At 39.6% G+C, this 13,078-nt stretch overlaps 1 protein-coding gene across 1 annotated transcript in view; it reads left to right on the top strand.

Annotated features, from left to right (window-relative positions):
• Window positions 1-13,078, top strand: part of LOC125453242 (UDP-glucose:glycoprotein glucosyltransferase 2) — a 177,527-nt gene that overhangs the window by 35,878 nt on the left and 128,571 nt on the right. The window contains exons 4-6 of the mRNA XM_059646959.1: window positions 3,872-4,002; window positions 7,755-7,867; window positions 9,630-9,804. Coding sequence (XP_059502942.1) covers window positions 3,872-4,002; window positions 7,755-7,867; window positions 9,630-9,804 — 419 coding nt within the window. The remainder of the gene's footprint in view (window positions 1-3,871; window positions 4,003-7,754; window positions 7,868-9,629; window positions 9,805-13,078) is intronic.

Below are 13,078 nucleotides of genomic sequence, written 5' to 3' on the forward strand. Positions count from 1 at the left end.
TCATATCACCCCACCAACCTCCCGGGTACAACGCATCATCCTCCGACACTTCCGCCATCTACAATTCGACCCCACCATAAAGACATTTTTCCATCCCCATCCTTGTCTGCCTTCCCGAAAGACCACATTCTCTGGGACTCCCTTGTCCGCTCCACATTCCCCTCTGACCCCACCACACCCAGCACTTTCCCCTGCAACCATAGGAAGTGCTACACTTGCCCCCACACTTCCTCCCTCACCCACTTCCAGGCCTCAAGAAGATTTTCCACATCAAGCAGATGTTCATCTGCACATCTGCCAATGTGGTATACTGCATCCACTGTACCTGTTGTGGCTTCCTCTACATTGGGGAAACCAAGCGGAGGCTTGGGGACCGCTTTGTAGAACACCTACGCTTGGTTCACAATAAACAACTGCACCTCCAAGTTGCGTTCCATTTCAACACCCCCTCGCATTCCTTAGACGATATGGCACCTGCAGTGCCACAATGATGCCACCCAAAGGTTGCAGGAACAGCAACTCATATTCCACTTCGAAACCCTGCAGCCCAATGGTATCAATGTGGATTTCACAAACTTCAAAATCTCCCCTCCCCTCACTGCATCCCAAAACCAGCCCAGCTCGTCCCTGCCTCCTAACCAGTTCTCCCTATCACCTACCCTCTCCTCCCACCTCAAGCCGCACCTCCATTTCCTACTTCCTGACCTCATCCCGCCCCCTTGACCTGTCCGTCCTCCCCGGACTGACCTATCACCTCCCACCTCCCCACCTATACTCACCTCTACAGGCTCCATCCCTGACACTTTAACTTGTTTGTCTCCTCTCCACCTATCTTCTCCTCTATCCACCTTCGATCCGCCTCCCCTTCTCTTCCTATTTATTTCAGAACGCTCTCCCCATCCCCCTTTTCTGATGAAGGGTCTAGGCCCGAAACATTAGCTTTTGTGCTCCTAAGATGCTCCTTGGCCTGCTGTGTTCATCCAGCTCCACTCTTTGTTGTCTCGAATTCTCCAGCCTCTGCAGTTCCCATCATGTCAGAACTATGCTGTCTGGTTCTCAGTCTTTTTATGAACACAGTTTCTCTCTGTCTAGTCTTACCAGACTTCTCATGAATTTAATGAAGTCTATCAGATTTCCTCTAAACTTTCTGCTCTCCAAGGACAACAAATCCCACTTCTCAAAATTCATGTACATTCAGCTCATTCTCTGGGATGTATACCAAAGGTATATGGGGAATGTCAGGTGAATCTAAAAGAAGATTGATACTTTTATGTTGTGTAAGTAGGCATTTCAGTGAGATTGGTGGTTGGGGTTGGTAGGTGCTTGCTGTATTTCTCCAAGGCATGGTGAACAACTGAGGATGGTGAACAAATTAGCATGATGATAATTGAGTTTTGGCTATTTGATTAAATTTTATTTAAAGGCGCAAACTATTGAAACCATACCTCGACTGTAATCTGCTTTAGATCGTCCTAAGTTTTGGAATACTGCGTTCAATTCTGGTCTCATTGTTAAAGGAAATGATGTTGTGAACCTTTAAAGGATTCATAAAAGATCTACAAGGATGTTACCAGGGCTGGAGGTTTTGAGCTATAGGATGAGGCTGAACAGGCTGGCATTATTTTCCCTGGAGCGTCGGAAAGTGAGGGGTCACCTTGTAGAAGTTTATAAAATCATAAGGGGAATTGATAGGGAGGATAGCCAAGGTCTTTTCCCCAGGGTAGGGGAGCCCAAAACTAGAGGGCATAGGTTTAAGGTGAGAGGGGTACGATTAAAAAGGGACCTAAGGGGTAACTTTTTCACACAGAGTATGGTACATGTGTGGAAAGAGCTATCAGAGGAAGTGGTGGAAACTGTTACAGTTACAACACTTAAAAGGTATCTGGATGGGTACATGAATAGGAAGGGTTTCGAGGGATATCGGGCAAATGCTGGCAAATGGCACTAGATTAATTTAGGATATCTGATCAGCATAGATGCATTGGACCAAAGGGTCTGTTTCTATGCAGTAGATCTATATGACTCTGAATGGACGTGACAGTGAGAGCTTTGTGTCATGAGACGTTTGGAGCTTTATTCTTTCATTCCATGTAATCTTCTCAGCTACAATCATGATCAGCCGTGATGAATACATAAGGAATATAGTGTGGTGATGGATCTTGTTTAATTTTTATATCAAATACAAGAATATTCTGGGCTCCTGTAACTATCCGAATGTTTGATTCCTTGTTGTATACGTTAAAAGGCATGATATACTTGAGTGTTTGTGCTCTCTTTGAGCCTCCTCCTATCTTTCTCAATGTATGTTTATCACTATAACCCTGAATTCACTTCTCCCTTAGCAACTTGTTTAGATTGCCCAATAATGTTTGATATTATTAACTTCCTGTGACAGCGAGTGCTCCAATCTCACTACGCTGAACTGGTGCTGAGTTTTATCTCAAAAATTTGGTCAACCATCTAAAAGTCATTAAAAATATGGGAAAAATATAGAAAAACAAAGAATTGATTATTAATAAAGCACCAATAAAAGAAGTTTGATTTTTGATCACCATTGCTTGTTTTTATCCTTGAAAATATTTCCAGTTTTATTTTCAGGTGAACTACTTGTCATGTGTAAGAATGGATATGGAAGGACTTAATGCCATACTGATATTTACTTTCTTGTTAGCTGTATTTGAAATGTAGATAATTTTTATGGTGAATGCAATCAACTTTTGCATTTTTCTGCATGCAGCTATTCAAAACATTGCCATCTCTCTCTCACTCTCTCTCACTCTCTCTCACTCTCTCTCACTCTCTCTCACTCTCTCTCACTCTCTCTCACTCTCTCTCACTCTCTCTCACTCTCTCTCACTCTCTCTCACTCTCTCTCACTCTCTCTCACTCTCTCTCACTCTCTCTCACTCTCTCTCACTCTCTCTCACACTCTCTCACACTCTCTCACACTCTCTCACACTCTCTCACACTCTCTCACACTCTCTCACACTCTCTCACACTCTCTCACACTCTCTCACACTCTCTCACACTCTCTCACACTCTCTCACACTCTCTCACACTCTCTCACACTCTCTCTCTTCAGGACACCAAATACTGCAAGTATTTGCAAGAATGGAGGAAAATCATAACTGTGGAAGTTATCAAGGTTTTTCCGTTTTGTCCTGAGCAGGGAACATTCTGAATCACCTATTTCACATGGCTGAGGACACAGAGATACTGTGCGGCTTTAGATCTTCCAGAGGAACTTCGAACATGATCTCTGTTGTCAGACAAACCCAAGAAATTAGTTGAGAACAACACCAGAAACTTTTCATTGCATTTGTCGACCTGACTAAAGCACTTGATTCCATAAATCATGAGACTGTGTGGACTGTTCACCAGAGTTTTGGATGCCAAAGAAACGTTGTAACAATCTTGCAACAGCTTCATGGAGACAGGACTGCAACTGTGTTGAGTGCAAGATCTGACAAAAAACGCCTACAAAACCCAGACTGGTGTCATGCCAGTCTTTGTGATAGACAACATTCTTTTTGCTGTGAGAATTCTTTAACTTGAGCAGGTGTGGATGGAATGTGTCACTGCAGCTTGTCAGTGGGACTACAGTCAATTGCACATTGGGGAAGTTAAGGTTCTCACCACAGAGGATAGCAGATCTCTCAGCACAATATTCTTTGAGAACAATGGTAAAGGGCCTCCCTTCGCCACTTGACAAATTATCCCAGACTTTACAACAGTGAGTGAGAGATTTGGAGGGGCTGTGAGAATTTAGTGTTGTAATAATAATGTTTTTACTGGCAACAATAGTATGCAAATAAGATAATTGACATTATTGATTGAACTCTCTTATTAATATGGCAATGTTATTTAATAGATTCTGAACGCAGGTATTATGATTTAATTCTGAAGAAAGCTGGTCAATTCTTGTCACAACTGAAACTCAATCTTCTGAAGTTTGCCCTCTCGCTGAGAGCATATTCTCCAACTGTTCAAATGTTTCAGCAGGTGCGTAGAGTAATCTTCATGCTACGTTGAAGCTGGGTGAAAGAGACGATAGCAAAAAATTGATTCTGTCTTAAAAGAAAGGGAAGACTGTTGAAGGGCCTTGACATTGCATTCCCTGCTCACTTTTAGTTTTTGACAAAAATATTTATAGTGGAAAGTTACTTTAATCTACATCAAAAATTGCATTTTTACTAGATTTGGTTCCAACAGTGGAATAGAAAACTCTGTCTGTAGTCGTGAGTCCAGTATGATTTTGGCATACTTCTGAATGAAGCAAATTTGACATTGTGGAAATATTTTTCTTTTATGTTTTTGATGTTTGGTTATAATTCAAATCATTTTAGGTGTGTGTTTCTCAATCCAAGTAGTCTGCTAAATCCTTCTCAATGATACCTTTGTTTATTTTTACAAATACGTGAATTTCACATATTTATTCTGCAAATGACAGAAATACCCATGATTGTAAAATGTAATAGATTTGTCCCAACGGAATCGTTACATTGATAACTCATATTAAGATTTTCATTAGACCAATGAATGACATTGCGCATTTTCCCTGTTCTCAAATTTCATTTCTTCAGGTGTCATATTTGAGGTGCCATGGCTCTCACGGTCATCGATGACGACTAACATTTTAGTGTTATCAATCTTGTACCATTCTGCTTCTTAAATTATGGATGTCTTTCTTCCCTTTAATCTCTCTTGTTCTTCTGCCTGCAATTTTATCTGTCATGGCCAGTGGTTTCCTCTCCTAAGTACATGTCCAGTGAATTGTATTTTTTCTTGTTGCACATTTGCAAAATTTTTTCTTCTGTTTCATTTTCCTGAAGAGTTCTTCTCATTTTGGTGTGAGTCTTGTTCAGTTAATCCTCATCACGTCTAATCCACGAGTTGGGTGTCTGCCCCCATATGCAATATCACGATGATAGTTTATAAGGGACACAGGTATTCTACAATGACATGCTAAGGCTGCTATGTGTCTGATGCCATCCTCCATGAATGGAAGTGTGTCGGCAGTTGTTGCCTGTGGACTGTGCTTTCTTGTTGGGTACTGGAGTCTAACATGGACACTGAGAAGAGTCAATGCTGTTCTGGAGCCACCAGATACCTGCTCTGATCCTGTCAGGAATTGTTGTTGACTAAATTTCCTCCAGCACATGATAGAATAGAGAAATCCATTTCAGTGAGGTGATATTAGGTCCTAATGCCATGCTAATTGATGCAAATAGGCCTCTCATTGCTCACTACTGATTTTTATCTCTGTTCAAAATTTATTTGGAGAATTGTACTTGATTGTCTTGATGTTGAGTATCTCTTTTTTTCTAAATTTTCCCAATTGACTGTCTAATGCTCACTTTGTTTGTGGGCTAGGAAGATTCCACCCTATATCTCTGTGGGTTTAATTTATCTTCCATTTTTTTGCATGTATTCCAACTTACACATCCATATAGTAATGTTGGCCAGATGGAACATTTTACTCACCTAACTCTGCTTCCTATAGAGATGATTTTAATTCTAAAGTGGTTTGCGTGTGTTACATTCTTCCTGATGTCTTGATCACTTTTTTTCCCATGAGATGTTAATAGCTGCCCAGATAAAAAACAATTTTACTTATATAATTTCTTTTGATTCAGTTGTGATTTTTGCACCTGGTATAATCCTTTCTTTGATTTTTTGGGAGTTGATACAGATATGAAGGGCTGAATGGCCTCTTTCTGTACTGTAAAATTCTGTGATTCAGTGATTTATCAAATGTAATGTTTTTCTTCAGTTTAGTAATAATCCATATCTCTTACTGTTTATTATAACTGTGTCTAAGAATCCTGTAGATTTTCCAGACAATGATGATGTCATTTGCAGTTCTCAGATTGATTTTCTTCCATCCAACAAGTGAAATTGTTGGTAACATTGATAAACATCTTACGTTAATTTACTTTCAAGATGGAAAAATTTAGAGATGGAAAAAAGCTATGTCACAATCCTCTTTTTATAACTATCTATTTACAGTTTATTCTGAATACTGCTGCTTGGTCCCATTATAAGTTTTATAATGGTCTTAATTTCTTTTTCCTTCAACGTCCAAGTACTGGAGCATTTCAGATATTGTTCATACCTTGATCAGATGACTTGATACAATCTGAAAAGCACCACAACATATAATTGGATCTATTCTCCTGTCCATTGCAGTTCTTGCTCCCCTTTCTTCAGGTAACCAGTATTGTTCTGCTCATGTCTCTGATCTCATTCTGCTTTGTAATGACTTTGTAATGATTTTGATTGTGTGAGTCACCTAAGTTGATCATCCTATGAAGTTCACATTCTGTTGCTCCTCGTCTGTTAAGTAGTGTTGCAAATTCTGACTCACAAGTTTTCCTGTTACTAGGCCAGAGTTGTACATATTTCATATCTAAATTCTGCTGATGCCAATATTATTTCCACACTTGCTATGTGACCACATGGTTTTATCCTTCTTCATTTCCCTGATAATCCATGTAACTTTTGTTTTCCTGACTGGGCATTTTAATATTTCTGTAATGGTTAGCTTTCTCCTCTCTGTTCATAGCAAAGTTCTTCATTATCTTTTGCTCATCTGCTTTGGATGTAATCCTTTCTTTGTTTATTAACTACTGGTATAATTAAAATGCACCTGAGCCTACCCAATAGTGATGTTTTTGGATTTAAAACAATTATAGTTGTAACAAATTTATTTCAGCCATTAATAGTTCTGGACCAAACAAAAGTTCTAATTGGCTATTTAATTTATATAAAATACATATTTCAAAATGCTTCTAATTTTACTGCAGGTGTGTTCACCTCATTTATTCTTGTCACGTATGCAAAGCTTCCTTTCCCTACTTTTGTTTTCAGCAGTGTATTCACACTGTACGTCAGCTTCCCAAAGTGGAGTTGCAACCCTAAGCAGGGTCAGGAGTCAACACAGCAACAGCCAGTGTGGAGTTTTGACCAAATTATAATATATGCTATATATAATTATGCTATGACAGTGCAGTCGTTGCTCTCTCAAGCCACTCACCTTCTCCGTTGTTGTAAATCTCCTTGCCCCCTCTCCAATTCATAGGTCTTACCGAAGGGTCACAACAATTTTCATGCCTTAGATGGGGGATTACAGAGGGAAAAAGTTTGGAAAGAAGTGTTATAACTGGTGGTTTTAGAGAAATTGTACATGTCAGTGACAATTTCTTACATTAAAAAGTGTTGTGCTGTTCAAGGTGAGGGGTATTATACAGATAAAGGTTTTTTTTTCAGATGTTTGCATGGTTAGATAAGTTTTTTTTATACTTTTCTTTGATTATGAAGTCAGGGATTTTGGTGCATTCAGCATCCAAGCTTCTTGTTAAACTGATCCTTGGCTGCTTATATGGAATGTAGTGGTCTCTGTACTGTGCTCTGCCAGAATTGTTCATCTGTCTGGAGTTGAACATCAGAAATCACCCACCACCACACTGTTTGTATGTATTTTTCATTCACTGTTGCATTTGTGCTGTTCGATCTTCTATCTGAAGGAGCTGATGAGGGTTGGCTGCTATACCTTAAATCTGCCCTATACCTTAAACTGGTTTAATACCCTTTGCTCAGTTATTTTAGATAATCAGAAAGATGTCCAAGTTTTATCCTTGACATGTTACCCATGGTTATTCATCTCTCAGAAATAGTCAGAGTTTGGGGCAGTAGATATGGATAAAAGAAATTCCCCTTTTAACCTGTGTATTTACTTGTGCTGTCTGGCCTAGACTGCAACTGATGAACCGCCACCAAAAGGATGCAGTAGTTTTGTAGCTGTCCACGGGGAACACACCTGTAATACAAAAGAAGTCAAGAAGCTCCTCAAAAGAGCAGCTAATAGGTATACAACATAATTTCTTGTCTATGCATGAAGATTTACAATCCTTCTCACAGCATTACAATTTAGAGTAAGGAAGAATATGTAGTATTGAATTAATTATTTCATTTGTGTATTTTCCTATAGTTTATTGCTGCCTTTTGTTGCTTATCTTCCTTTTATTGACTATCAGAACCAGCTGCCTCTAAAACTCCGCTATCTAGCCCTATATTTGCATCTTTTCTTTCAGTTTCTCTCCTATCTCCCTTCATCCACCCTCTAAACTCTTGTTCCTGATGCACACTTTCTTTCCCAATAAACTGTTGATTACATAACATCTATTACTGGTACTTATGTTTATTGATATTATTAATATCTCTCTCTCTCAGTTCTTTTCCACTTTTAAACGAGTCATAATTACTCCTGTTTTCATAACTCTAACTCATCGCCTTGCCATTCCGTCAAACTGACATCTTGAGAAATTTTCTGTCCTGCTAGAGAGAAGGCAAACTCGGAGGTAGAAGGTGTACTTTGTTAGATGTATCCAAACCTTGCTTTCCACTGGAATTGATTGGGGATTGGAGCTTCAGAGGAGGTGGTCTGGGGATGTTGGATATGTCCCTGGGCCATCTTCCTGCCCTGCTGCCACTTGAAGCCCTTAACTGTTCAATGAAGGAATAGCCTTATCCTGCCAACTTAGGCTTGACCCAGCTGCAGACAGGCCTGTTGTCATGCGGAGTTGTTGGTGCTGAGTGTCTTTTGATCAAAGGCTGATTGAAGAACCTGCACATAGGGCATGGGTATGACTTTTAAAAGCCACCACACTACCTTTGCTTTAACCCATACCATTCCCAAAATCAATGGCACTCAACCAACGAACATAATCACATTAAAAACCCAACCCCACACCATCCCTAACATTTGGCTTTGTCCTTGGTTCTTTGTTTCTTCAGGGTCCTAGGACAATGGTGGGGGTGTTCTTCCACAAGCAGTAGCACCTTTGACATTGCACTGCTAAGCTCAAAAGTGTTTTTTCCATTTGTGGTATGTGGGTATCACTGGCTATGTCAGCATGTATGGCCTATCCCTAACTGCGGGAAGGTGGTGATGAGCTGCCTTTTCAAACCACTGTGATCTGTGTCTGTGACTGGCCAGCATCTCTTGCTGAACAGGACCTGTGAGTCCCTCCCAAGCTTTTTATGACTGTTATTGACATTTTAAAAGCATGTTGATGCTGTGGCAGATGTGGCCATAATCCTGCAGTTAGTTGTTTGGTCACACAGAACTTGAATAGTGCTGGAAAAAGGCACATTTTCTGAAGCTTTTCATCTTGCACTCATCAGTCATCTTGCAAGAATACAAGTTTAAGGGCAAAACCAATGCTTTAATGGGTGAAAGGAGAGTGCTGATCAGTTGGTATGTGGACTTCTCTGGCAGTTAACTTTCTACTCTCATTAATTAATGTATTTTTCACTGGTATTCTCTACCAATCAGCATTCATTTGTCAACCAATCAGCACTCCACTTCTCATGAAGTATAAATGTTGGTGCTCTCTTTGAATTGGTATTCTTGAGAAGTATTCTGATGCATGTAAAACAGAAAGCTTCAACAAAATTGTCTTTTTTCAGAAATCCAATATCTCGGTGTTAAAATCTGTAAGATGAAATCAATTTAACCTCATTTGTTATATCACACCAGAGAGAATTGTTAAAGTAAGTGAATTGTGATTTTTAAAAGAATTATGTTAGGATAGATGTTAGAATTTTGACCTAATTTCTGCTTATAGGCCCAAGCCATATTTGTTTAAAGGGGATCATGTATTTCCAACCATGAATGCTGAAGTTCCGATTGCAATCTTGTATGCTGAAATTGGAACCAAAGAATTTTCTAAGTTCCACAAGATTCTGTCTGATAAAGCTGGCAAAGGAGAACTTACTTATGTTTTGCGGCATTATGTTCAGGTATGTCGAAATGATTGGTTCGCACGATTGCTATAAGTATGAAATAATTTTGTGTTGATCTGATAAGTGACATTTCTTTTATTTTTCCAGGTTTTTTTTAAAGCTGAGGAGGGTTTAAACATTCTCTCTTTTCCAGGAATGTAATAGGTATATCCCTTGGCCTGGCAAATATAGCTGATCTGGTTCAGAGCTTCTGATCTAGGTTCAGGACACGGCTGAAAAATCTGTTATTAAATATTTAATAGCGTAATACAAACTATAATAGACTATTAGAAAAAGGTTTAATAATAGGGCACTTGGAAAGTAGTGAAAGGATTCGACAGAGTCAGCATGGATTTACAAAAAGAAAATCATGCTTGACAATTCCACTAAAATTTGAAGGATATACCAAAGAGAGTTGATAAAGAGTAGCCAAGGGATGTGATTTACTTGGATAATTTGAAGGCACTCAATAAGGACCCACATTAAGAGATTATCAGGTAACATTAACGCTCGTGCAAGTGATGATAGTATACTGACATAGAGGATTGGTTGGCAGACTAGTCACTGAAAATTGGTAGATAAGTGTAGTGGGTGATGAAGAAGGCAATTAGAATGTTGGCCTTTGTAGTGAGAGGATGTGAGTACAGGAGCAAGGATGACTTACTATAATTGTACAGGACCTTGGTGAGACCGTACCCAGAGCGTTGTGTGCAGTTTTGGTCTAAGCAAATAGCTGATCTGGGTTAAGTTCATGCTCATGATCTAGGTCCAGAACAGTACTTCATATCTAGGAAAGAATATTCTGGCCATGGCAGGACAGCAACAAAGGCAGACCAGACTTATTCCTGGAATGGCATGACTGATGTATGGAGAGAGTCCGGATTACTTGGGACTATATTTCTCGAATTTAGAAGAATGGGGAAGAGGGTGGATCTGCTAGAAACCCATAACACTCTAACAGGATTAAACAGATTAAGTGCAGGAAGGATGTTCTTGATGACTGGGGATTCCAGAACCAGGGGCATGGTATAAGAATAAAGGATAGGCCATTTAGTTTGAGGTAGAGCAAAATCTCTTCGCCCAGAGATTAATGAGTGTGTGGAATTCTTTGCGATAGAAAATGGCAGAGGCCAAAACATTTGAATATTTTCAAGGAGTAGAAATAGTTCTTAGTGCTTGAGGGATGAAAGGATATGGGGAGAAAGCAGGAATAGGGTTGTGAGTTGAATGATCAGACATCTTATTTCCTGAGTTTCAGTGTCTGTCAGATGTGAATACGACAGATTTATGTAGTCTCAATTGAAATCATGGCAGCATTGGGTTACAGAACACGACTAATCCAATTCAGTAATTTCTTTCTCTTTGGATTGTGCAGCTTTTATCTTGTAACAAAGTTGTTTTCAGTAAGAACATCAGAACTAGGAGCAGGAGTGGCCATTTCAGCCTTTCCAGCCCACTTTGCCATTCAGTACAATCATGGCTGATCCAATTTTGTCGCAACTCCATGTTCTTGCTTGTTGTCCTTCAACTAATTACTCATTAAAATTGTGTTTGTCTCCTCCTAAAATTTACTCAATGTCCCAGAATCCACTGCAATTCTGCAGCAGTGAATTATACGGATTCACAATGCTTTGAGAGAAATAATTTCTTCTCATTTGTTTTAAATCTGTGACCCCCTATCCTAAAACTATGGTCTCTTGCTCTAGATAGCGCCACATAAGCAAACGTCCTTTTTGTAGCTATTTTGTTGACCCTTTAGCATCTTATTTACTTAAATTAGATCTTCTGTCATTCTTCTAAACTCGAGAAAGTGAAGGTCGAAATTGCTCAATCTCTCTGCATGGTACAAACCCCTCATCTCACCTCTCAACCCCTAACAACCCCAAAACTGTTTGGTTAAAAGAAATTGTAACTCATGGGCTCAATTTTTTATTCTTATGTTGAGACAAAATACAGACAAATGCATTGACTGTTGTTTCAGTTGTTTCAAATTAAGGAACCATACAATTGACAGTTATAGAATCATTCATAACTATTTTACTTCTGTCTTCAATTGTAATTCAGTTCAATTTAGGGGCAGCATGGTGGCTCAGTGGTTAGCATTGCTGCATTATGGCAGGTTTGATCCCAGCCTTGGGCCACTCTGTGTTGAGTTTGCAAGTTTTCCTGTCTGCATGGGTTTCTGCTGGGTGCTCTGGTTTCTCGGCCGTGCTAAATTGTCTGTAGTGAGCGGGGATGTGCAGGTAGGTGGATTTGCCATGGTATTGTGTAGTTATGGTGATAGGTTAGGGGGCTGGGTCTGGAAGGGATGCTCTCAGGATTGGTACAAACTCGATGGGCTGAATGTCCTCTTTCAGCACTGCAGTGATTCTATAATTTACTTTCAACTCGCAGCAGCCAAACTAGTGATCCACCCCGTGAGGATATAGTCCTGTTCCAGCTGGGGTGATGTAAATCTCAACGAGTGAAGATGTGTCTCCTGGTCCAGAGGTGATTCAATGCCCCAAGAATCCAAAATCCTCTTTGCTACCTCAAGCCACACATTGATCCTGTCTAATTTCCAGTTTCTACAGTCACTGAGTGGTACAATAGACAATCCAAAATGTTTGTCTCAAATGTTGTGTGTTGTTTACTTCAGGCCTTATCACATGATCTATTTCAAGCCTTATTTCAAGCTTTTTCCAAATTATATTTATTAGAACGGTAAAATGGTTTTCAACATTGTTATTTTATTCTTTGTCATTCTTAGAAATGTTGAATGGTAATTTAATTCTTCAGTTTCCACCATATTTCTATGCAGTCATCGCCACCAACCTACTTGCTGATCCCCCATCTTCCCTATGCCAAAATGGGTGTGATCAGTAAGGGATTTGAGAGTTATGGGGAAAACACAGGAAAATGTACGTGAGGAATGTTGGATCAGCCATGATCCTATTAGATAGTGGTGCGGGCTTAAGGGGATGAATGGCCTTCTAATGTTCCTATTTCTTATGACCTTATGGGCTATGACTATAGCTGTTTCATAAAGAATCTGTCTGATTTCCCAAAATATGAACCTGCTGGGCAGCAAAGAGAGCGCCTCTTTCTCTTTGATTAGACACAGTGGGCACATTTCTCATTCTAGGGCCAAAGCTAAAATCTTCACACACAATCTCTTCTTACATAACTGGATTGTGCATTATTTTTAACTCAAAGCACAATCCCCAAATATGTTATCCTTTGGGATGCAATGCAGTTTATTACTCCAGCACATGTGCAGACTTTGAGAGGCAGATCTCTGATTATCACTGGA

This window comes from Stegostoma tigrinum, chromosome 6, assembly GCF_030684315.1.
Source record: "Stegostoma tigrinum isolate sSteTig4 chromosome 6, sSteTig4.hap1, whole genome shotgun sequence".
NCBI lineage: Eukaryota > Metazoa > Chordata > Chondrichthyes > Orectolobiformes > Stegostomatidae > Stegostoma > Stegostoma tigrinum.